This window comes from Eutrigla gurnardus (genome assembly GCF_963514095.1).
Source record: "Eutrigla gurnardus genome assembly, chromosome: 15".
In the NCBI taxonomy this organism is placed as follows: domain Eukaryota; kingdom Metazoa; phylum Chordata; class Actinopteri; order Perciformes; family Triglidae; genus Eutrigla; species Eutrigla gurnardus.
The window spans coordinates 13,452,536-13,478,470 of record NC_139938.1 but is presented as its reverse complement, the minus strand read 5'-3'; the positions used below and the strand labels follow the sequence as shown (position 1 = coordinate 13,478,470).

General features: G+C 42.1%; 1 protein-coding gene across 1 annotated transcript; it reads right to left on the bottom strand.

Annotated features, from left to right (window-relative positions):
• Positions 1-1,419: 1,419 nt before the first annotated feature.
• On the bottom strand, positions 1,420-25,791 carry pds5b (PDS5 cohesin associated factor B). The gene is made up of 35 exons (XM_084029851.1): positions 25,658-25,791; positions 20,257-20,384; positions 19,720-19,923; positions 19,277-19,363; positions 17,010-17,107; positions 15,989-16,115; positions 15,586-15,666; positions 14,687-14,827; positions 13,844-13,959; positions 13,442-13,536; positions 13,161-13,306; positions 12,683-12,834; positions 10,705-10,818; positions 10,472-10,553; positions 10,322-10,370; positions 10,005-10,144; positions 8,812-8,927; positions 8,594-8,699; positions 8,295-8,455; positions 8,007-8,130; positions 7,578-7,736; positions 7,291-7,359; positions 6,914-7,050; positions 6,545-6,668; positions 6,116-6,320; positions 5,602-5,716; positions 5,297-5,429; positions 5,092-5,211; positions 4,677-4,739; positions 4,437-4,582; positions 4,248-4,320; positions 2,930-3,345; positions 2,744-2,824; positions 2,380-2,476; positions 1,420-2,244 (listed from the first exon to the last, which is right to left on the bottom strand). Exons 2-35 carry the CDS (start codon positions 20,362-20,364, stop codon positions 2,212-2,214), a joined length of 4,218 nt encoding a protein of 1,405 aa, XP_083885977.1. The 5' UTR covers positions 20,365-20,384; positions 25,658-25,791; the 3' UTR covers positions 1,420-2,211.
• Positions 25,792-25,935: the final 144 nt, after the last annotated feature.

Here is a 25,935-nt window from a genome sequence, read left to right as displayed (position 1 = left end):
GCGTAGCAGCAGAGAACAAACCGGGTGGCCTGTTTGGTAAAATCAGAGCCAGCTGAAATAATGGGCTGGTTGTTCTGGCCTTGAAGAGTGGAGAGGGTCCGATGTGCTATTTGGAAGAAATACTGGATGAAGAAAACTAAATCTCAATCTCTATTTATTACTTTAGGGACAGCTCGTTAGAAATCTGAACTTTAAGTTGGGTATAATTATTATTGTTTTAAACCATGCCCTTTTTAATATTATGGAGATAAATCCAGTGAAAACAAACAAATCAATAAATCTAGAAGGAAAGCAAAACAGAACAGATGTAACATTTATCACATTCAATTTCTTCTCCAATGCCCCTCTGCCATATGCCACTGCTACCAAATTCACATATCAGGGTATAATGAAGAGTATCTTATTATTATTATTAGTTTGATTATGAATACTTTAATTCTAGTCGTCTCTCAAGTGAAAAAAAAATTGGATTTGTAATAATACCAACTGATTACAGGTGATGCTCATATCCAGGTAAAATCATTCTCATCTTGGATCACTGAGAAGTGTAATTGTGCAGCCGATACGTTTCCATCTACAAGAAACATGTAGTGTGTGTGTGCTGCATAACGTCGAGCAATACCTTATAAAAGCATGAATCCATTCCTTCTGGTAGCCTCGGCTATCTTTAGAAGCTGCCCCTTGTTTCTTGTTTTTGGCCTGACAAAAGACAGAAGAGGCATCAAATGCTTCGTACATGTGAGCAGTTTTTGGACAAACTGATGGATCAGTGTTGTACTTTACAGGACCTTTTCCACAATCACCCCTCCAGTCCCAGAACCAGACCACAACATAACAGCAGGGTTTCACCACAGTGGGCTTTTGAAATGACAAAATAAAGTTTACTAGAAAGTGCCAGAGGGAAAAACTAAAAAATGCTCGATTTTGGCATTTTATCGTTTGACACGATCAGAATTAGATACTGTATAGTTGGTGGACGGTACTGGGACATAGTGATAGACACCATCAATTATCTTGTGATAGATCAATGATGTCATTAAGTTGAGTTCCAGATTTTAATTGATTTAGATAAACAGGAGACTATATTTCTGATTGAAGCCTTTTTCACAGCACACATCGTCTTCTCATAGTAGAAAAAACAACTTAGTAATGTATCCATGGATCTATTAAGGTCGATGTATTATCCCTTAATAACCTGAGGAGTTTCAAAGGCAGTATATGTAGAACAGATTTTTTTAACATTTCTGAAACACAATGACTTCTAGATGAACTTCAAGCCGGTTTCGTGACACTTTTTGACACGTTTGTCTTCCAGATCTACGTTACACCCGAAGGCATCACAGCTGATCGTCGTGTGCAGGTGAAGGCAACCTGCTTCAGCCAAGAACCTCCCGGAGAAATAATGAGAAATCGAGCGTGTCAGGTTTTATAGAGAATTATATTGATACAACGGAGCATCTGACTGGGTGGATGTGAAACCAAGTCTATCAGCAGTGACAAACAGAACCTCAGCTGCTCGGGACTTCCATCTACCAGTAAGTACAAACCTAAAAATGAGACGAACACTACAATCCTTTTTCCAGAGGCAACTCTACATTTGGACAGGTTTGGGACATTTTTTTTCCAAATTTTTTTTCCAATACATGGTAAAAAAGGTATTAATATACAGAGCTGTAAACAAAAACGCATGTTTTCTTTTTAAAGTAAATTTACACAATTAACGTCACACACACACACACACACACACACACACACAAAAAAAGATGGTGGTTAATCTCTTTCAGTTTTTAAAATTGTGACACAGAGGGAATGATTGATAAGCAATATTGCTTTATGGGAGCACTTTAATAATAATAATATTGGCGGGTAAAAGGCTTTACAGCATCCCCCCCAGTCAGCATCAAACACAACAACGGAACATGAAACAGACATAAGAGACTATTTACAAGAGTGATCTTTTTTTTTTTCTGTTTGTTTTTCTGTTAAAACCATTTCTACTTAATGTGGCGAACGTCATCACAATGCAACAACCCACAGCTGATGATACGGATGTACTGATGTAGTGCGCATGTGGCATGTGCATGTGTGTGGATTTGTGTAACAGTAGGAGCGTCGGCGTATGAAAAGTTTAAAAAGTTCAATGTCCATATTTTCTTTTCTACGTCATTCCTCCGCTACGCCGCTTTCGTGTGTCCTCCCTCACTGTTCAGCTCATCTTCTCCGCCCTGCTGGCTTCTTGCGACCCTACGGGCGAGAGGGGGAAAAAAAACAAAACAGTGTGAAAACAACAGACAGGAAGCGTATACATCCCAACACACTTCTTAAATGATCCCCAAACCCCAAATGTCCAGCTACGATTCATTCCAACACTACCAGTACCTTCGGTGTTGGCTCGTCCTCCTGCTCCTCCTCTTCTTCTTCATCTTCTTCCTCTTCTTCGTCTTTAGCAGCGGCTGCTTTCGATCGGCCGCCGCGCCTGATACCACAAAGGACATGCACTGAATCAGAACGTCTCAGCAACAGGGAGACATCAGGAAATGTAGAAGCACGTCTGAATAAATACTACTGTCAGGATAAAGTGACACTTTTCTAAAACAATTAACTGGAGGTAAACCAACAGTATAATAAAAAGAATGCCAGAGGCTTTTTCATGGAATTTCCTAAAAGCCACCATGAGAATGTGTTACAAAGAAAAAAAAAAGCTTTTGAAGAGCCTAAACGTTATTTAAGGTGTGCATCTTACGCGGGTTTCTTGGCCGGCGGCTGAGCTGATTTGGGCGGACGTCCTCTCCTCTTCTGCGGTGTGGACTCTGCTGACTCCGTGCTGTTGAGCGTTTGAGACCATCATGAATCTTGCCGACAGAAATCTCGGTGCCAACAGCAGATGTTATTAGTGCAGCTGAAGCACTCACTGCAAACCGTTTCTTACCCCTGTGATCGCCGCGGCGCCCTGGCTTGCCTGCCTCCCTTGGTCTTCAACTCCGTACTTTCACCGCTCTTGTCCTCCTCTTCCTCCCCGTCCTCGGCTTCCTCCTCCACCCGCTCCTCTTCCTCTTCTTCCTCCTCCTCCTCCTCTTCTGGTGGAGGAGCTGCCTTCTTTCGCCCCCGTTTCCCCTTGGCAGGCGTATCCTGACCGGGCGTGGCAGACTTCGGAGGGCGGCCCCTGCGTCCTTTCTTTGGCGGGCTGTTCTGTTCGTCCTCTGGCCGATTGTCCTCGTCCCACTGCTCCTCGGACTCTGCTGCTGCGGGCGTGTTGGCTGCCGCCTTCTTGCGTCCACGCTTTGGTTTTTCCTGGTCGTCGGTGGAGGTCACAACACGTTTGCGGCCGCGGGGCTTTTCAATATCCTGTAAAAAGACAGAATAAATAGTTGAAGGGCATCCCGCTGTAGCCTGTGTGAACTGTGGGTTTTAATGTCTTTTCACCCCTGGAAACTTTTAGCTAATCATACAGGAAACGCACAACACTTCAAAATACTGGTGCAATAAGAAGATTCCGACTTTTCTGAAGATTCTCAGTCATCCAGGTCGAGGTAATCTTTCAAGGCTTTATCGTAAGCGACGTGAGTTCAGAACTGAACATTTAAAGCGAGTGCATTTGCCTACGAGAAAGCCTTCGTAGATTTTTGAAGGAGAGAATTGCTTAAGTGCAATGATTCAGAACTAAACACTAACAAAACGATGTACGCAGCAGCTCTGAAGGCTGTCGAGAATGACAGTTTACACAAAGCGTACTTGCTAATCCTATCTCCACTTAAATCCAACGGGTGTTTGCACAGTGGAATCAAAACACAGGGTCACAAGGGTTTATGACTGGAAACACTTGACTGGAACGCAGCAACACTTTTTTTCTACTTGTCCTAAGCTACTGTGTCATCTCTGATCATGCTGTTTGCTTATTGGAGCGGTAATCCTGTACAGGTTAAGAACATGTCGGTATATTCAGCATATCTCCAAGTTTCTCATTAAAATCACATTGGATGAAAAATACATTTTATTTTGTCTGTTTATCCGATTTGTGTCAAAATTAAATGACAATAATGAGAAGGAAGTAAAGCTTCAGTTACTAGAAATAAGGTTGTGCAGATAAAAAAATACTATTAAATAATTATTAATATTTTTGAGAGCCTTATGGCTAAGAGATATTTTCAGGGTGATGACTGAACAGACTGAACTTCTGTTGCTATATTATAATAACCAGTCTCGCATGACAGAAGATATTATATCAGCATATAAAGAGGTTTTACTACCTTGTCAGTGCTGTCTGCTCTCTTTAGGCTGAAGTCTTCATTTTCACTGTGATCCATTTCTGTGCTCTCAAGCCTGAAAACACAGCAATTATTCATTTTATATATGAGCAAAGAAATGCAGCTTAAGGGCGATACAAGATACAAGAGCCATCTCTTTCTGTGGTCCTGCTCCTCCGACGTATCGCATACCTGGTCTTGCTGCGTTGAGGAGAGCCGGGGTTGGATGAGGAGTCGTCATTGCTGGCGGTCTCCATACGAGAAGCTTTACTCTGGATCTGTTTCCCCGCCGACGCCAGCGGCTTGTTTACAGCGCCCAAAACATTAGCCGACTTGGGCTTGAGGAGCGAGAGATGTCGAGAGTTGGTTATGTGCTCCATCCGACAAATCCCAGAAATGAGATGCAAACGCCAACGTTTTAATTAAGCTTACCTTTCCTGGTGTGAAGAACGACTTCATCTCTGCTGGGAGGAAATTTTTTGTGTTGCTGAAATTCTACAAGAGAGAGAGAGAAATCTTATGTCATCGAGCTAGTTTGTATAGAAAGAATTACCAAACACAAGCTGAGGATTATGAGAAGCTGTTAAGCGATCTCATTAGTCGAAATGCGTGCCAGCTACATTGATATTTCCTGTTTTTACACCAAAAACGGGGCTGCCAGGCACTGGAAACCAAGATACTGCCAGCTTCAACAACCAGGAAAACACAAGTCATCTCTGTTTATCTTTTATTTAACACAGGTCCGTGTGCATTAGTACCCGTGACACGTAAAAGGACCTTAATATTTATAGAAAAAATAACACACTTTGCTGGTTATAAAACATACATTTCATGAAAAAGTACCAACCTTATCAGGTTTGGTGAAGAAGCATGAGGGCAGCACCGGGTCTTTTGGGGACTCCAGGCTGTAGGTGGTGCTCTTTGACATGATAATGTGCATGGCTACATCACACACTGTGTAGAGTTTCTATACAGGGAAGACAGCAACGTTAGAGAAGCGAATATGTGCATGTATGATAACACTCGGTGAACATGAATGTGCAGACGTGTACCTCGTTGGTTTTGGGATCAGTTGGGGCCTGGGCATCTTTCGTCTGTTTGATATTTTCCACCATTTTCCTTATGAAGGCGTGGCTGTTGTTCTCATTCTTAGCCATGATAATCTCCAGGACGAACCACAGAGCTCTGATGAAGAAAGGGAAGTTTGACAATATTAGAGTATTCTATATGTGGGAGCAAAGTTGACATTATTCAGTGCCTCCAAAATATGACTTTAAAATGTAAACACCAGGTTGTAATATAGCACACTGATCAACATCAACGTTATCAGCAACCTCCAACCTTCCCATACACTTACTCTTTTATTTCTTTGAGCTGTTCGATGTCCTGTACTTTGACGTAGTCTGGGTCATGTGCCAGCAGGTGAATGGCGTAGGGCACCACATACTCCGGCAGCAGAGAGAACAGCTTGTCTGTTGACACACAAATCAATATTACACCTGCTGCTACATATCCAGTATACCGTTTATACAGTTACTAAGAAGGCGATCACGCTCCTCCACCGGCACCAGAACAGAGGCTAAAGTAATGTACTGCTGTGTGGACGCCACATTAGTTGGGATCCAAAAATAAACCAACTAATCGATGCAGTGGTGGACCAGCAACCCCTGTGTTTTCCGAGGTAAAATTACTGTTTTTATTAATGGAGTCTGGTGGCTCTATAACCTAAAGAAGTGCTTTTTGCTCATGGCTCAGTGGGCGTTTCCATTTGAAAACCCAAGAAAAGAAAGCAGATGGACCCGCCCTTTCAGATTAAAACAATCACTCAACACAAATAAAAAATGAAATCTGATTTTGTTCCGTTTCTTTACCGCTGATGGCAGCGTGCTGCTTGAGGTACTCCCGCCGTATGTTGACGTTTTTCACCAGGCACTGGCGAGCATGAGCCCTCCTCTCCTTAACAGGGTCCTTGGCACACAGAGCAAACACTGCCATGTATTCCAGAGGCAGGCGGAGGCGGCAAAGGCCCCTGTGGAGCTTTTGGGAAAAACACTGACGCACCTGGTAGCACTCATCCTAGAGAGCAACGAGAAAGACGCACAGGAAACAGTGACAATGATTAGGAGGAGAAAAGACATCATGGTTTCGAGGAAATACGGGGATGGAGCGTAGAGATACCAGATGGTGGTGCATGATGTCACAACAATACGCAATCAAATGAACAATGAAAACAAATAATGCAGAGCTCTAAAACAAGCATTAGCTTAGCATGAAAAGAGGAGACCTGTGGCGATTCTTACATTGATAACGAGAGAACACAGCTGATATTGCTCCAGCGTGATGATTTCGTGATAGCATGGCTCCTGGGCCAGCTTCAGCAGGGCACAGGCCGCTGCCAGCCGCAGCCTCGACATGTCGGGTTTTCTGGGGGAAGAGGAGAAGCAGAGGAGGAGACAGGAGTAAACAAAGATGTCCTCCTATATCTGCAAATGTGTTTATGATTGAAGCCAAACATAACCCCTCGAGTCCAAATTAGCCATTAAAATCTAACGCTTCACTGAAAACGACATGAATATAATCTTAAGACAAAGCTTCCTCTGAGCTGCTCAAGAGGCTCAAACACACACAGGGTCTTCGTCTAAGAAAGGAGCCGAGGCTGTGTCGCTTACCCCATCCTGCCCTGCTCGGTTAAGTCTCCATCGCTGTGGAGAATAGCGGTAAGCATCCTCAGGGTGGAGTTGCCCGATTTGCTCTGGTTGTTCTTCACTCCGAGTAACCACCGCACCATCAGCTTTATGCCCTGGATCTGAATGGAGGAGAGGTCAAAAATAACTTTGGGGTCAACGAAAGTGCATCACTTGACTTACAACATTCAGAAAACGTCTCCTCATTTACTTATAAATAAATACAGCAAGATTAGGTTGATATGATTATTAACATGACAGTTCTTAATCTACCATTATTCTTTAGAAATAATAAATAAAACAGAGCAGTACACTGAACAGGTGGACAGTTTCTAAGAGATACATGAAGGTTCACTGCTGACCTTGGCCAGAGTCTCCGGGGACACTTCCTCATCAGGAACCCAGAGCTTGGTTGTCTTCTTGCCCGGGACCTACAGACAACATAAATAAGAAAATACATTTTTAGTGTTAATTACAATGCAAGGACAAACGGCAAACTGATCCTAGAACTGTGATCAACAGTTTGCAGCACCCTAGAGCAATTCAGTTTCAGCAAATATTGAATAACGAAAAAACCATTTCTTCAGATATTCTGTCTTAGAAACAAAGTCTCGTATATGATATATATAAATATATAAGATGTGTGTACCCTGTCATTCATAAGCAGATCCTTCACGATGAAGTTGGCCACTAGAGATTTGAGCGGTGCAGCAAACTGTTCTGGGGCCAGCTGAGCCAGGTGACCCAGGGTGGTCAAAGGAGTGATGAGCTGCTCCAGGTTAGCAGGGTCCAGGCCTTTGTGAAGAGGCTGCAGTAAAAAAAACGCAAAACATTTCATTCAAGGTTCGATCATCACTTGATATCGGACAAACAACTCAGCTCTGGGAGGCAGCATTCAGTGTTTCTTTACTTTGTGTCTTAATGTACTTAATGTGAACACTGACTTCACCTCAGGGTGGTTTTCTCTTCACATTTGCAGCACATTCAGCAATCTTATCTATTTCTGCAGTGTGTCAAACCCGGAGATATACACAACTTTTAAGTTTAAAACAAATAAAAAAACAAAGACATGACTGACCTCGAAGATTTGGGCGAAGTGTGTGTCTCTGTTGGTGAACATGGCATTGATGCAGTGGATGGCATACTTGGCCTGGCGAGGCGGCCCTCTCTTGGCTTTGGCCTGCAGTACCGGCAGCAAAACACTTGGGGGAGCAGGCAGGACACCACGTTACAAAAACAGAAAGTATCGTCATAAGTTAGAAAGACAGGCAGTATGATCGAACCATGGAGATTTCTATGAATAAATACTGTAACATGCTGTAAGCTAGAGAATGAATGACGGCATCAATCGGGCAGTGAGACGTACGATTTGATGTGAGGAAAACTCTCTTCCATCTTGCTGCCCGTGTTTTTGAAGATCTGCAGCGCCGCCTCTGCGACCTTCTCGTCATCCATCTTCAGACAACCCAAAAGAGACTCGAACGTCTCTGCAGAGTGGAATGACACCGGGTGTGTGAACGACAGCACCTGTGCAAGACGAAAGACAAACAAGGGTCAACATATAATAAATATTTTCAACTGAAATGTATTATACTTTGCATCACTGTAACGACTGCTGATGCCAGCTGACGTTGATTTCTGGCTGTGTTTTTTTTTTTTAATTACCTTGAGCAGTTCCAGTCCTGCTCTGATGGCTTCCTCAGTGGGGACGCCTTCCTCCTCATCATCAGCCGTTCCGTCTATAGATTTGTTAACCTGTTTTACCAAAGCACTGAAAGATAAAAGGGAGAGATTAAATAAAGGTCAAATACTGCACAATTTAATCAACTATTACTGGTGTTTGTAATCTTGGTATTAATGCGATGACTTCACGTTTGTGTTACCTGATGGATTCTGTGTCGATGTGTACAGGAGCGATTCTCTCCAGCAGGAACTTCACCATTTCCAGGAAGGGATTGCTGGGCTGTTTGGGGCTGCCGAGCTTTTTAGTGATGTCTCGCTGAAAAGGTGACAAGCAAATATATATATATTTTTTAATTAACATAATGACACCGTAATGAAGAAACACACTGAGAGTTGCTCCATCTCCAGGGACAAAGACTGCAAATTAGCTGCAACCAGACATCTTATATGCATCACATTTTCCCAATTATTTGTGGCAATGTTGTATGTATTGTCCCTGTTAAATAAACAATAAAATCAATCTCGCACCTGTCATTTTCAGATGTTTGATTCTGTGGGTTTAGTACCGTAGAAAGTTAAGCACTTTAAGTGACCACTAACGAATAAAAAACAGAGTAGAATAGAGGGAAAAGCCTTCTTATCCTCCCTGTTCTGCTCTTGCATATCGTCATATCTGAATAAACCCCTGTCCCTGGTCCCATTTACGTAAAACCCCAACACCAAGACCACATTAATATTCATTATTCACGTATCACTTTTTAACACAGTACACACTGGAACCGAATACTGTCAGATTTACACAAAGGGCTGCAGCAGCACAATGTGAAAGAAAGCAGCAGAGGTATCACAATTCTATAATCAATTAATTATCTCAATCATCAGCTTATATGCACAAAATCAGTTAATTACACTGGGAAACAATATAAAGGATTTACTCATATCCGTCTATAACAACCATTTTAACCCTATGGCTTCCATTAAAAAAAAAACCCACCAGTATTTCCATATATTTCCAGTTTTCATTCGCTCCAACAGTGTGTGTGAATAAATGAATATACAGCAAAACCCTTTACATGCAGCGAGTAAACTAAGAGGAATTAAATCCCAACTTAATGTGCTGTCAATCAATGTTTTCAAACAGGCATGACGCTGTAAGGAACATTAACCAACGACAGTAGAGCTCAGCCTGAGGCTCCTCCCCTTCTGGTCACTGGAAACATTTCACAGCCACCATCAGTCGACACACTCTTTGACTATTTGTTAATTCCAAAGAGAGACTTTAGATTTTAGGTAAGAGATTACTGAAGGTTTGTAATGGAAACAAAAGAACAAAGCCAGTGGAGGGAAGACAGCCGTTATATTAACACGCAGAGGAAGAAATGTCAATACTCACCACACAGACTTCGGCTTGCTTGCAGGAGCATGAAGGGCTGACCAAGGTTTCCAACTGATCTCTGATCCGCTCGTCATCGTCCAGGACCTGAGCCAGCTTCTTCACAAAGTCCTGAGCCTTGCCCGGGTCTGGCAGGTTTCCTATAGACACACAGAATTAAAAGCTGATGTCTACATCAAGGGTGGTTAGGTCATGCTTTTTCAGCGATTAGAAAGTTTTGTTCTTTTTCCATCCCTTCTACTTCCAAGTGGAAATATCCCATGGCTGGAAAAGATGGTAATTCGAATAACGAGGTGATGTATGTGCAATTCCCTTACTTGTGATCACCATGACTTTGGCGAATACGGCCTTGCTTGATGCGTCAGACTAAAACAAATCCATAAACAAAGAAAAAAATGTTTAGAAACATGAGACAACAGTATGATAGCCATCAACTTTTTTTTGTAGTGTGCTTCAGCCCCAGTTACCTTGGGTTTCTTGATTAAGTCCAGCAGGTCCTTGACGTGGTGTCTCAGCAGATTCTGGCACTTCCACATCTCATTTAAAGCTCTGCAATGCAAAACAATCAGTCAGTCTGCCAGAGAGTTCAGTCATTGTTATCTCGATTAAATTTCATCAGCATGTTCTTGACATCATCACAATCAAACAAAACAAACAACTGAAAGCGGCACGTCGTCTGTTGCATCTGGGGAAGACTTACTTGACGGCGTTGGTGTCCAGGGTGGCATACAGGTAGTAAAGACACTTCATCCTCTCAGAGGTCTCCAGGTTGTGAGGAACCATGTACTGGGCAAATACCCTCTCCACCAGCAACCTGCACACATGGAGGGAAACATCTGGCTTTAAATGAAGAATATCCTTAGATACCAGATTAGATAGATGTGATCTTAGAATCCTGACAGTCATTAAACTACCATAAGATTTGCTTAATAGGATTATCTTCACAAGGGTCTGAAATAAAGCCGGCTCGGAAGAAAGTGTCGTTGAAAATTTGGGAGTGCGCTTGGAAAAAAAAAGGCAGGATGGGGCAAAAAAATAATACTATTCATAAATTCTCTGTTGAATTTGATCAAATATTTATGCATGAATGAGATTACAGTCCCTCTCTGGCAGTATCTAACCAAACATATGAGACTATCTACCTAAATAGGCCGATATGATTTATAAGTGGTCCCGGTATGAACTCATATTTAAATACCCCTCATAGTAAAACGAGGGGACATTTTTAGATGCCCTTAAATTTGGATAGGTTTAGGAGTTTTAAGAGAGAATTTGCCGAGCATGCACATGCAAGTCAATGCTGCCCTGCTCATCCTTTTAAGAGGGGCTCATTGAATCCACAAGAGTGCCAGCTTTCCAGTCATACCCAATATATGCAATACAAGACTGCTGAGGGACCCCAGTATGCAGAAATATTTCAAACGCACCATATGAGAATAGATGAAAAGAACACAATTATGCTGCGTGCAAATAACTACAGCCATTTTTTTTTAAATCCTATGTAGAACCGAGTAAAGGGGAGACTCGTGGGTATCCATAGAACCAGTTTAAGGACATCTTAGGGCTAGAAGTAATGGGACTGCTTCAAAATCGCCATGCCGGTTTAGCCATTTTAGCAATTTAAAACATTATTCCGCTAGCTAGCATTACATAGAGTTTCCAATCAATTCCACAAGTTTTCTAGTTTTTTTATGATACCAGTAGCTTCACTCTCACCCACTACAGCCTCCGGGTGTCACTAACTGGTTTACGTTCATACAGTTACACACTCGGGATCGGTCTGTTAGTGTACAGACTTCTCCTGTTGTCAGCTGAGCAGCTCCAGAACAGCGGAGTGATTCAAAAGGATGAAGGCTCCCTCAGACAATGATCTGCCATTACATCTGAGACTGCGGGGTTTTGTGGAGACGTCATTTTGGCTTACCCCCCCACTTTGTGTCAACATGTCTATTTCAGCTAGTGATATATTTATTTATTTTTATAACCTCAGTAAGGCACTTAATGATCTCCATGTTGTGTTTTGGTGAAGAAACAAAAACACACCACAACGTCCAGTTAAAAGTCAAGCAAGTGATGTAACAGTGTACTTTCTGGCTCCTCTAACGCAAAAACACACATGTCCTACATATTTCATTTGCTTATGAAAACAGCTTTGACTGCCTCACATTATGGAGCCCAGAGGCTACTGTAGGTGATGTCTGTTCCTCCATGATCTGAGTTCCCCTGTATGACTAACTGCAGTGACAAACTGTGGGAGTAAAGCCTTTGCTTTTTTAGATTCTGAAGGACTGATTTAAAAACATGATTTTACCGTTTGTGCTTGAGACGGGGGAGAAAAGTGTTTGGCCCACTGCCAAAGTGTGCTATAAAGTCTCTCAATGCGATGTCATTATTTACATTCGGCTTGTTATTCAGCAACAAGACACATTAATCCAACTAAATTAACTGCAGAAACCCAAGCCACGTTGCCAATAGCTCGGGGGCAAACGCAAAAGCTGTGGTTGAGCAACTGATTCAAAGGAACTTAACTCTAATCAGCATCTTTAAGGGAACATATTTAAATGCTCTACGTTTTAAAGACATATCCCCAGGTATGAACTGCTTTATTGAAATTCATGAAGGCGTTTTTCACTCTTCCATGTTTATAATAGACGAGCCAGGAACATATGCACACACACCTGTCATCAATGCTGTTCTGGTAGTAGATATGAAGCAGCTTGTCCTTGATCCAGGAAATCTGTTTAGAGGCCTCCCTGCCCCCCTCTCCCTGAAGCGAGTACTTCCTGTAGATTGATGCCAGGCCCATCATGGCCTCCTTACGTACACGCCACTGATGGAGGAGAATACAGGATGAGACGTTACCAATCATGGCAACTAGTTTAATGAGAACCTTATGTGGGGCTACAGTGGCTGTACTCCCCTAAAACAAGATATTAAAACTCAAGATAGGAGCTTCACTCACTGGAAAAGTAGAAACTTTCATATATTTAACAACATATTATAACTTCTACTACAATATACTGCTTTAGGAGCAATGCTAGAAATACTAGAAATTTGTGTGAAATTATTTTTTGAAAAAAATTGGCAATCAATGAGAAAAAATATTAAAACACACACAGATACATTTAAACACACACACAAAAGTTATCCACTTACTCTCTTGTCCAAAGTCCTCTCCTTCACAAAATTGAGCAACGCATCATTCACTAGAGACAAGTCTTTCTTGGCAGCAGTTACTATAGAAACAATGACATCATGGCGGATGGCCTCCTCTGGATCATGTGATCTGACCCTCAAGAATTCTGGGAAAGAAAACAGGAACTAATGAGTGGGATGTGAGAGAACCTGTCACCTTGAAAGCAACAACAATAAGTGTGTTAGTTGTCATCGGGAGCTTTGAGTGGTTTCCATCTGCTTAGATGCTTCGGCTGATTTACCTGTGAGATCTTTGGCCAGGTCCGGGTGGTTCATAAGACAATGACTGGCAAACTTAACACACTCCAGTCTGATAGGCACATGGATGTCATTAAACCTTATGGGAAAAAGAAATGAGCCTGAATATCAGCGACTCCACAAGGCATAAACAGAAACAACCCAGCAGGTTTTTTTATGCACGGACACACTGCATCTCAGGAAGTTAAATCTAAAATTTTAAATTTTTGTTATATAATAACAACAACAACCCTGTTTTACATGAATGCAAGAGTGAATCACCATCAATACGGAAGAATAATTGACTGTTGAAAAAACACTTTTAATTCCTGATTAAATATCAAATATCCGTTTTAAGATTTCCTCAGACTCTAAGGATCTGTGACGGCCACAACGCTGTGACCCACCTGCCCAGGTAACACTGCCAGAGAGGTTTGTTCTGTGCGGCCAACTCCGAGTCTTTAGCCCCAAACATCTTAGCCAGCAGCTTCACCACCTGCAGCCTCTCGTCATTATCATTACTCTGCAGAGACAGAGAAATGATGCACGGGATTTGGTTGTGTTGAACAGACAAGCCAAGTCATTTCACAATGACAACATCAGCAGCGTTACCACTATCGGAACACAAAGGCAGCCGTTTCTTTAGTATAGTCATAATGTTGCTTTCGAATGAGCTGTGAAGAAGAGGCAACAGCAGAGACAATGAGAAGTAAAGACAAAAGGAAGGCGAGGAGTGAATGAGAGAGGATGGAAGAAGAAAAGCAGTAGGGAGAGAAAACAAGCCAGAAGAGATAAAGATGGGGGGGGAAAGAAGCGAGGGCGAGACAGAGGGAGAGTGTGTAGCATGTGGGGGAGAGATTTTATCGCAGCTATTATTTTTGAGGAGACGGCAGTGATCTACGCTCCCTCTGAACAGATAATGAGCGTAACCCATCAGCGGGAGGCCTTTATGAGCACTGCAGAGGCAACATTATGCTGACTGCTCTATCTTTCTAATATGAATCAACAAACCTGCAGAGAAAGTGAAAGTGTGCAATTCTGTGGGTAATAGTGAAGATAATTCAGGTTTTTGGTCTGGTGTGTGAAGAAACTCATAACACCAATATTAACCCAAGCAGTGCTGCTACTTCAACGTCTATAACTGCTAATTAATCACAAACAATCTCATACTAACTAAAACCATAAGTCATGTACCTGTCAAACATCCTATTAAAGTGTTGTACGGGTGAAAGAGTGTTTTTTTTCTATACCTTGAGTTTAAACTCCAGCTGTGGCAGCACTGAGAGCAGCAGGTGGCTGTCTATGTTGTAAAGCTCCAAGATGAGGTCAAAAACGTGTTCGGACAGATCGCTGACGGAGGTCTTCCCCAGCATCAGCACCTGGTTGAAGAACTGAGGAAAACGCAGAGAGGGAGGAAATAACGGTTACCGATAATACATGCATACAAAATAAATTCCCTACATGATCCTGCAACTCAAGCTGTGACTTTTCTGACATGCGGCTCACATTTCACGGCCTTCTTGAGGATCTGCATGCATCGCTGCATGAAACTGATTATATTAGCAGCCCACCAGGTGATTTATTGACATTGTGATGTCTTTGTGAAGAAGTTCTCTTGTTCGCTGCTCTTCCTCTACCGTGAGGGCAAAGGTCAGGTACAAAACAGCATCTCTGAGCTTTTGGGATTCAGTGTTTTACTCCAGGACACGACTGCTCTGCATGAACCTGTGTCCTCAAATCTGAATTTACAACACCGAAGCTGCATGTATAAGATGTGAGCCTCTGCACATATCAAATGTTTTATGTTCAACAATTAATTTTAATGCCCATTTAGGTACATACTTTGCCTACATACAAACCTCTTGCACTGTGAAGACAATCCCAGTTGGCTCTGGTTCATCTACATCGGCAGCGCTTGCATAGCCATTAGGCTACTTGAAGCTACAATTTGCACTGTTATTCCCATAAGTGGTACATCTCTGTGTAATTCCTAAATTGTATGACTACTACAGGATGTACGAACTTCAAGGTGTCCGTTGTTACATTAAAAAAAAAAAAAAATCCATCCAGCCATAGATAGAACAGTGTTAAGAGGAAAAAAATACACACACACGGGAAAAACACACGGGTGTCAAAGATGAAATCTTACATTGGTGATGTACGGTTCAATCGCCTGAGCAGTCCTCTTCAGCAGAGCTTTGGCTAGGTCATACGCTTGTTTATTCAAATTCTATAAGGACAGAAAAAATAAATGGTGAGTAAAACAGCAGCTCAGAGAACACGTTCAGACAGATGATAACTACCGTTAATGTTTAAAACATAAGGGTCTAGTTCATCATTTCTTCTCTTTCAGTAGAATACTGATGCTTGTACAGCTGCTTTGCCTCTTCTCGCCTGCAGGGGTCTCATTGAATTACAGGGAATGGAAAACGATATACTGACACCTCGGTTCAGCTCCCCAGCCCTCTCTATTTGCATCAACTGGTGGTGTCATTAAGCGTGTGTGTACATATGTTAATTGATGCGTGTTCACGTTCATTGAGAGCATATACCTTGTGTGCCGGCACCAGGTTGACCAACACGGTGTCCAACAGCTCCTGCGATACAGTATCCCCCTCGCAGATGATGGAGCTCATCAGGTCCACCATATGCATGTGCACTTTTTGGTTGTGGCCGTTACTAGGGAAACAAGGTGAGAGCGGTCAAAGACGGCAACATTGCAGGACTTCAAAGATAATATTTCACACTGGTTCCTGTTGAGACGGCAACGTAAAATTGACTTTTAAATGTCAAGATATCCCTTGGCATTTTTGCCAGTGTTTAGAATTGCTTTGCTGACAGCAGGCAATTTGTAGGCTTTGTGCTGAATCTCATCCTGAAAACAAACTGCTCTCTCTCACACACACCTACTGCAATGCACTGATCACAGAGGGTGGATGCACTTGCCCATAATGATCTGCGTTACAGCAGGAGGTAACACTTATTGCCTAGATTTGTATCTCAGCAACTGCCATCTAAAACGCTTCCAGGCATTACTAGTCTCATTAACTCCCATTCACTGACTGTCACTTACACACAAACAAACATGAGGGTTGCATTCCCATAAACATCCGAGCTCGGAGTTAATATTTCAGGCAGATTCTTCCCATAAAACAAATATATAAAGAATAAATTAAAAAAACATTGCGCCGGCACAACCTTGACACACACACACACACACACACACACACACACACACAACCATAATTTTATTGCAATGGCAAAGAGCCAAATTCGACACTGCAGAATTCAGCCCTCAAGGTTGTGTTCAGCAGAGTGAAATTGAGAGTGGAGTTAGGAGGAAAGAGAGGAGAGGAGCGAGGGCAATCAAAGAGAAACAAGCCGACTGCTTCTGTGCGGTTTCATGAAGTTGCAGTGGAGACAGATTGAGGTGGTACTATGAGGGCTCATTTCTGACATTAAGGACTGCCAGAGAAAAAACGAAAATAGAGGCTGGACACACACATGACAAAGAATGGTGGACAAACAAATAGTAAGAACCCCACTGAGGTGGGCCTTGATTCAAGGACTTACTTGATGACCTGGAAAAGCGTTCTGTAAAGCTGGGTGAAGATCTCATTGCTGTCTTCAAGCTCAAAGCAAATATTGTAGGACTTCACCCATGCGATGTTCTGAACAAAAAGAGAGGCGGCAGGATGTTAATGACAATGCAATTTCCAATACAAATACAAAGTAGGATGGTGAAACGAGAACCTGGGGAGCAGCGGAAACAGGTTGCCAACACGCCATTGACATGTCACCTTTTAAGTTGTTATTGTGAACTTATTTGCAAGCATTTGTTTATTTACGGTACTTACAAAAGCAACATTAGCATTCATTTGGAGTTAGTGGCTAAGTAATGAATGCCAGTGCAATATTAATCATGTTATAGTTCTATTCTTGGTCTCTACCAACTCCTGAGGGAAACAGCCATCTCATGCTCTGTTCACCAGCTAGACGCTGACTGTGTGTGTCTGCCGTTTGGTGCTGAGCAGGTAGCGTACAGTGGGTTATAGCCTTTTCTTTGAAAACAGCTGCAACAACACAATGAGAGCAGCCAATGAGGGAGTCCATCAAAACAGTAAAGTTGCAGCCAGACAGCTAAACAATGAGCTGAAAGTCACTGTGAAACTCTGCCCGTTTGTAACACTGCCTATCCGCAATCTTAATTATAAGTATTAAGTAAGTCATGGATATTTACTTCCAATTGGACTCAACTTGTCCTTGAATTACACATGGACTCGAAGTCCGGCACAGGCGAAGAGGTGGTGCATGATGCCCGGAGACAGCAGCCTTAAAAGCGTCGCCATTTAGGGGGCGAGGGACCGCAAACATGACTTGAAGGTACGCGTACACTCTCGCTCTTCCAGCCATGGCATCAGAGTAATGTATCCTTCTAAAAGGATCCTAAAAATAATGAGTTTTCGAAGGCATGCAACATTTATTATTAGCTATTTTAAGGAGTTCAGACGGAGGGTCTGCTGCAGCCCGAAGGAGAAGAAAAAGTGCTAGATGGCTGCAGATAAAAGATAACCGTGTTCCCTATAAGCTTCTGTTGCACAGTAGGAGGGAGTGCATATACTTCGGTCACCGCTGCTTCCTCCGCTGTGTCTCTCCACTCGCCGCTCAACATCATTTATTCAATACGATTACATAAGAGCTTGAATATACACACATGCATTAATAAATGTATCCAGGAGACCAGAGTTCAAATACTATGTGAAATTCTAATTAACTGAGATAAAAAGACTGCCGCCAATGATTGTATGCACAGTCTGAGCCGCAAGGTCAACAAGCCATACACAAACTGAAGTTCTGCCCAGGTTAAGTTGTTGACATTAACCTTGTGATTAAGTATGTGGCTTCATCCATAAAGATTCCCAGCTAAAGCAGCCTTACTTACAACAAGAAAGTATGTTTCATAAAGGAGGTTACCATGGAAACGTATCCTACAGATATAAAAATACTCTGCTAGGAAGAATAATGTTCAATTCCACTTTTATTTTTTACCTTCAATTTCTACCCTCATTTTCATTCTATGAATCCTCAAATACTGTTGATTTTAAAAAGCTTAACGACTGGATATACGATGTTCTCAGTTTGTGCTTTGGAGGCTTTAAGTGCGCACATCACAACTATTTAAGTTGCATATTGGATTACGATTGGCTTGTAATAACAACCATCTAATGTCAAAATTCATCCTCGTACATAGACGTCTTAAACCTCCTTTCACAGATTAGCAACAACATCCTGCTAGTGTCAAACGATGCAGAGTGAAGCGCAAATATTGAGTAAACAAAACGTGTTTGAGCGGAGTGTGTCAGACAGAAACAATATCTTGTTTTTTTCCTAATATATTGCACTGTGAACATGACATTTACAGGATTTTCCTGATAAGCCCTGCTTCTATGAGCCTTCTTAATGCAACACCAGCCAAGTTAAGGAAAGAAACACTGTGCAGAGAACATGAAATAATCTCTTATCGACTCTCTCAATGTTAGTTTTATACGAAATGTGGAAAACATATGAAATCAGTTTATCCCGACAACCTTCTGCTGCTGATCTCATATCCAATTGTAACTACAGGCTTCCTCCCTAAATAGTGTCTTCCTGCCAAACTAATAAAACAAGATTAAAGATCTTTGAGTTTTAATTATTTATACCAGCAGATATTTGTTGAAAGCAACGATCTCCAGTGAAATGTTAAAAGCCAAACCCATTTAGATTAGATTATGGATTCAGATTTGCATGAAGCCTGATCGAACCCGACCACTGATCCACACACACATACAGTCACGTACCTCAAGCAGGTAAAAGTATCTGTTGAACTGTGCGCTTTTAGTGTCCTCAAGTCCTTTGAGCTGTCGTGTGATGAACATGAAAATGTCCTGGAGACCAGAAAGAAACAGACAGTGAATAATCCACACACACGGAGGTCATTATTAGGAAAACTTAACATACAAGGCTCACTTAGTCACTGAATGCTGATTTGTCCGTGACCAATTAACTGCTCGTATTTAGAAGCTCTATAAAAAAAAATGTGTGAGTGGTATCATGTCTCCAGCTAAATGCTGTACAAATTTCAGGCCAAAAAAAAGTTGGCAAATAAAAATACAAATCACTTTGTCAGTATCAAGTGCATACTCCAAAGAAGATGCAACTGGTTGTGTAATTAAATTAGGGAGTATGCCTGGTGGAGTTGTAGTATTTTGTTCTATTTGCCGGGGTTGAATCAGCAGCGTACCTTGAGTTTATCGGGGGAGGTGTAGGGCGCCTCGGGGGCGTAAATCCTGAATATGTCTGCCAGACAGCAGGCCACCAGCAGACGCACGTCCTTGTCTGGGTGTTTGAGGAAGAAGTCCGAGGCCAGGTGGAGGGCCAGGTTCAGGTACAGCTCCTTCTCTTCCTCAGAGTCCTGGTCCATGTCCATGAAGGTCTTCACAACCATCTGGGGTGGGGGGATGGGGACTAGGTTAGTGACTGGGTTGGCTACATAGGTAGGTGAGTTTAACTCAAGTCTGCAATCAATCCAAGCCAAATCGCCATGTCTTTAATGTAGCATTTAATTTAAAAAAGTCATGAATTTCTATAATGCATCAGTAATAATGAATACATCAATCTTGATCAATTATACATAGGATACAAAAATCATACTTTTAAAATCTTAATTGATCGTAAATGAATAAATAGATATCACTATTATTTACTAACATGAGGGATAAATCCTGTGTGGTGCGACTACACAGTAAACAGAGGAGATGCAGCGACAGCAGACACTGACCTTGAGCCTGCGGACCATTTCCTCTTTGGAGATTTTGTCAGAGATCTCCTTGACCCCCGGAGGGTAGGTCACCTTCCCATCTGTGACTCGAGCTTTAGAGTGAGCCATTCTCTTGAGCTCTTCACTGCCTGGGGAAAAAGAAATGAATTTTTGTAATCAACTAGGGATGAGCCAGAAAGAAGGTGCGACAGAGAACACAGAAACGGACAAAAAACAAAAAAAATTGAGTAATTGCTGAACATCAACAAAAAAAAAAGAAGAAGAAAGAGGTACGTTAATTATTTGGAACCCAAGGCAAATCTTGTGAATACTTCAATGCTTTGAAAGAAGTCTGCAATAGAGAGACTTCTGAAATCACCACCACGAGTCTGGCAAGCATTACACCCAATTCATGTTTAGCACATTCATATGACGCAAAATGTGCTTTGACTTTTAATTTAATCCACTGATCGTGGTCAAATCATATATAATGCACCTTACATTGTTCTTTGGCAACGCTACTAAACAGACCCGTCTCACCTTGCCACTGATTTTTATCCATTAAAGATATTAAAAAGGCAGAAATGTGTCAACGTAGGAATATCTCCTACATCTTAACTACGTCAGACATTCTAATCGCCTCACTCATACTCGTGCAATAATCAAAAAATGTATTTGATAGTGGGAGGTTCATAAAATATTATTTTATAGCATTTATCACAGCAATGCATTAAAAAGCGACAAGACGAGAAGTGGAGAACTCTCCAGGAGTTTGAAGTATAACAAAGGGAAGTAAGCTTGCTCAACTGAGTGATGTTTCCTGATCAATAAGTAAAAAGACTACAATCTTTAAAAGAATTGCTTCATAGCGCCTCAGAAATAGTGCCATTAACCACAACAATACTTTCCAGCAGCCTCAATATATGTCTTGGTCTCTCATTCTACTAGTTTCCTCAACTATTTACATCACAGTTCAGGGTAAATGTCCCTATTAAGTACCATATAAGCCCACTCATAACTTCTGAGTCAAATTATTATTGTCAAAAAACAAACAAACTGCAGAATCATATTTCATGTTTCTGTCAATGAAGCCACTTGATACCTGAAAGACACTTTTATTGTAAGTCAATCATATTTGTCGATATTGACTGATTGATGCAATGTGATTAGTGTTTTTTTTTATATGTTCATGTTCATATGATCACTTTTTAATGATCAAATCTTTTTAAGTTTTAGCATAGCAATATCAACTGCACCCAACATTAATTCTATAATGGCTTCCATGACACTTGTCTGGTTAATGTGCCTATACTCAGCAGGAAGACTGTGAGTGATACTCTACTGCTGTGTTTTTATAATTCAATAAGGCCATCATGATTTCTCAAGAAGAAAATTGTAAATGGCTAAATCTAAATGCCACTTTCATCCGAAGTGCTTCACAATTTGCCTCCCATCCAGATACACACTCATGGCGGCAGTAAGACACTAGCATGGCCAGCAGCCCGGTGTGGGGTTCAGTGCCATACCCACTTCAACACATGGATGGTAGGAACTCATCCAACTGTCGAGCCAGACCGCCTTGTTGTTTTGGGAGTCATAAACAGAAAATTGTAAAAGTGTCAAAAAATGAGCGACTGTAATGTGACATGCTGCTGGGTTTTCACACGGGATGTTAAGCATGAAAACCCCAAAAACTGAGCTTGTTTGTCATCGCCTGTCTGATAAGGGTTTATTACACAGAAAAACTGTTTGAGCATGCACCATATGCAGATTTGGATACATCTTGTTGGGAAAAACATGTTGAAAGTATATGTTAAACTTTCAGGTGCATCTATGCACCTGAAAGCCCTCAGCCCTCAGATACCAACTTTGCAGAATTTATTGGGGTGAACAGGTATTTTCCACGCTTTTCCAGATTGTTAACCAGTTTAATTTCTGTCCTAATTTAATGAGTATTAGAGTTCCAGATTCTACTCTTAAAAAAAACATGTTGTGGAAGAAAAAGCTAATTGAAAACTCAGGGTTCTTTATAGATTGTATGACAGTCGAACGGCTTCAGGTGTGGTTTTATAGCACCACTTGTAGAAACTAAACAAATACAAATTGAAACATTTTCAAAACTAATTTGTCTGCTTTCTAGTCTGCTCTTTAATCCGCTGTGAAAGGGACACAGCTGGAAAACACCCAAGGGCCCCACCCAGGCACACTACAGCGAGCTCGGTAATGCCGGTGTGCGCGCGTGACGGGGCCAGTGTATGCGTGTCCAGCTGTTTCCCAAAACAACCGCAGAGCATTTGGGTGTGTATCCAGCTGTGTTGCTCGGCGGGGTCGGGCTCAGCACCACAGAGCTCGCCACGGTGCGTCCTGCCTGAACAGCTCAATTGGTTAACATAGATGTCAATTAACCTATAGATCAATGTGTGTGATCTGTCAAAAATGCCCTGGGTGGTTAACTGATTAATTTATGGATAACTGTTGGCCCTCATTTAAAGATGGCACTACTGCCCTCCTTCATGATGGGAAGCCCCATATTATTTCAATCTGTAACAATCTTATTTTGACAAACAGTTTGGACCCAGCCTGTGATGTAACTGCAGTATAATGCCGCCAACATCCTGTATGACAAAATTAATAGATAGATATTGGTCTGGTCCAATTCCCTCCCTACAGTGCAAAAACAGCACTTGCCACAAGATAAATTGTGTCACCATTGTCCTCTTGTCTGCAGTACAATTTACTTTTACTAGTAAAGTGCTGGAGTAGTCCCAATGTGGTATCTACTAGTATTCATGACTGCTGGACAAGTATAACAAAAACAACCACCTCTCCCTGGGGCAAAACAGGCACATACTACTTTTCCCCAAAACAAAAATATCACAAAATCACTGCTTATGTACTGTTAATAAAAGGGCTGAATTCATTGAAAGATAACGTTTCTTCTGTTACTGCAGTCTTGTTTTTGACATATCACAAACGATGTTGCTTTTATCACTGAGGGAGAAATTAGTCTGTAGGTGGGTCAGTGGGTCGGCGGTCTGACAAAAGGTGCAGTTGGAGTCCAGACCGCAATACTGAGTTTTGAATAACCAAACAATTTTCTGCAGCATTTACAAACACACACACACACACATTGCATGCATGCATGCATGTATGCATGCACGCACGCACGCACGGGCAGGCTGCCAAATTGTTCAATTCTGACCTTCTTTTCCACCCCACAGCTGCTGCCAAATTTGAGTTCATCTCTCTCTTGCTCTACCACACTGACTCACACCGGGGATATTTCTCTTTGAATAAGAAACAGCAGTAAATAATCACACACAGGCAACACTAAACTGCTCGTACATGGGTAACTGTCAACGCAGTGCAGGTTTATCACAGCATTACACATTTATTCCCAGACACTGAGGTTTTTTCCCTCCCTCTCTATCTGTCTGCTGCTTCTACTCTCCCCCACTTTACCCCTTTGACACAGCTGCCAGCAGAAATATGAAGACTTGGAGCAGCTCTCCTAACCTAATCTGAACCTTGACACAGCCGTCCTTTGTTTTCACTCTGTGGGTGATCACAGGAGAGAGAGTGACTGTCAGCAATCAGAAGCAAGAGGACTGGACACCAGCTGGTTATAAGGGTGAACTCAACAACCTCCTCATGGACATTCAACAAACACAAAGTGACGGAAACAGGGAAGCACAGTCAAAGGGTTTTGTTTCCCTCCCTACATTAAATAAAAGAAGACATTTTCTGAACGCAGCGTGTCCTGAACCAAAACACGCCAAATCAGAATCAGTGAACGCCAGCCAGAAACAACAACAAAGCAGAGAATGAGGGTTTGAAATTAGTCCAAAAGGTTTAGAGAATTAGACAAGGTTGGAGTGAACATTCAGAGATGCCATTATGACATGACATCTACAAACAGACAACACTGCTGCTGGATCACATGCGTCGTGCTATAAGGCAGTGCAGACATCCTCCTCTGTATCCATTCAACACAAACAAAGCATTTCAAGTACACATTGCGGCTTTGTAGATCAACCACAAGTTTTTCTTTTAGTTGGAGGAAAACAAAGTGAAAGAGCTGCAGCCTGGATTTGGTCTAGAAAAAAAAAAAAAAACACTACAAAAAACTAAATTAACTTTAGCCAGAACTTCCACTAAATGGTTCCTGATGAAACACCATTTAAAATATATAGTAAGTAATAATACGTGTACAAGCAGAACCACAATTACTTGGAAAGCTACCACAAATCAATGCATTAGAATCCAAATTAGCTTTATAGGAAACTTATCTCAAACAGTGCTGCTTTTAAAATGTTTTATGGAAGCACAATAGAATAAAACAGCCTCCTAATAACGCACATTGCATTACGTTATTACACGGCCATTCAATCGGATATTTCAGAGACTTCTTCCAACCTGTGGTGCGCAGTGATAGCTGTCATAACAAATGCATTGCAGCGCCCCGGAGGCGACGCTTGTGAGTTCAGTGCCCTCAGTAAAACAATTGTATAATTCTTCCTGTCCTGCTGGCCACTACAGTCGATTTGCTCGAAAGCCCTTGTGTTATTTGCCGATATTAATACACAATAAATGTGCACGACACCAGGTTTGCTGCAGAGTCTCCACCAGAAACAGTAAGATTATATTCCTGGGATAACTGGTTAATGTATCAACTGTGGAGCTGACGTTAAATAAATCAGTTTCGCTGCGAGACGATCTTAAAAGAGGGGAAAAGGCAGAAGTAGCGAAAACAATTTAGCATCGGAACAGCCCCCGGATTACTATTAACATCGCCGTTGTAAGTTAACGCAAGTTAGCGTTAGTAACTTGCTATATAAGAAACGTGTTATGAAGTGCTTGTTGTTATGGTACAACAGCATTGTCAAGGCCGGGGACTACGGTGGAGCTAGACCGCCTTGTTGCCGTAATGTTTCACTGTGCTAATCTAGCTAGCCGCCGTTAGCTAGCTGGTATGCACGTCTCGCTAGCCACACCGCTAGCTAGCATAACGGAGCTAACGTTAGCAGCAGCAGTGACAGAGGGCGGACAGATAGTAACGTCGCGCCGAACAAAACACCGCGGCGTACTGCCATTAGATCGTTATAAAGCACCCTGACCCCAGTCAAGCAGCCGAGGCGACCCATTGTGTGCTCGTTCTGCTGGGGCACTGAGCCTAGCAAACCAGGCTAGTGTTTTACTAGCTAACCATTTTGCGCCGCAGGACCAGGTCAACCAGCGCTGTGAATCGGACACGGTTGCCGAGAACACAGGCGAGCGAGGCGGGCTGCGCTCCGCCTGTTATCGCTGGAAACCCGATCGCTCCGCGGATACATCCTGGATTACACCGCGCCGTTCGTAGCGCCACCGGGAAATATTCCCACGTTTAGATAAAAAAGATTTACCCATTTGTGCATTTTCTTACCTGTTACGTTGAAATGTGATCAATCGTGTCCTCCTCTGCAGCTCTCTTCCCCCTCCTCGCTCCAAAATGGCGCCAATATGTGTGGATTTAGTGCCCATGGGTATGAACCACCGATGGGTGTGTAGCGCCACCTATAGAGCCAGTGCGTATAGGCTTTCAAGTGGCGCTTTTATTATCCTTCCATTTAATGATTAATCTTTTTTTTTTTTTTTTAAGATGATTGACTATCCATCGCACGTTTTACTTAATGGAGAGTTATCTAAAGTATTACTTTATTA

What these genes read in the sequence shown, in the direction of transcription:
- pds5b (XM_084029851.1), bottom strand. Translation starts at nt 20,364, where the DNA reads ATGGCTCACTCTAAAGCTCGAGTCACAGATGGGAAGGTGACCTACCCT. An exon ending in AGCTGGAGTTTAAACTCAAG is followed by an intron (nt 13,960 to 14,686) that starts GTATAGAAAAAA and finishes CTGTCTCTGCAG; the next exon opens with AGTAATGATAATGACGAGAG. An exon ending in GAGCAGACAGCACTGACAAG is followed by an intron (nt 3,346 to 4,247) that starts GTAGTAAAACCT and finishes GTCTTTTTACAG; the next exon opens with GATATTGAAAAGCCCCGCGG.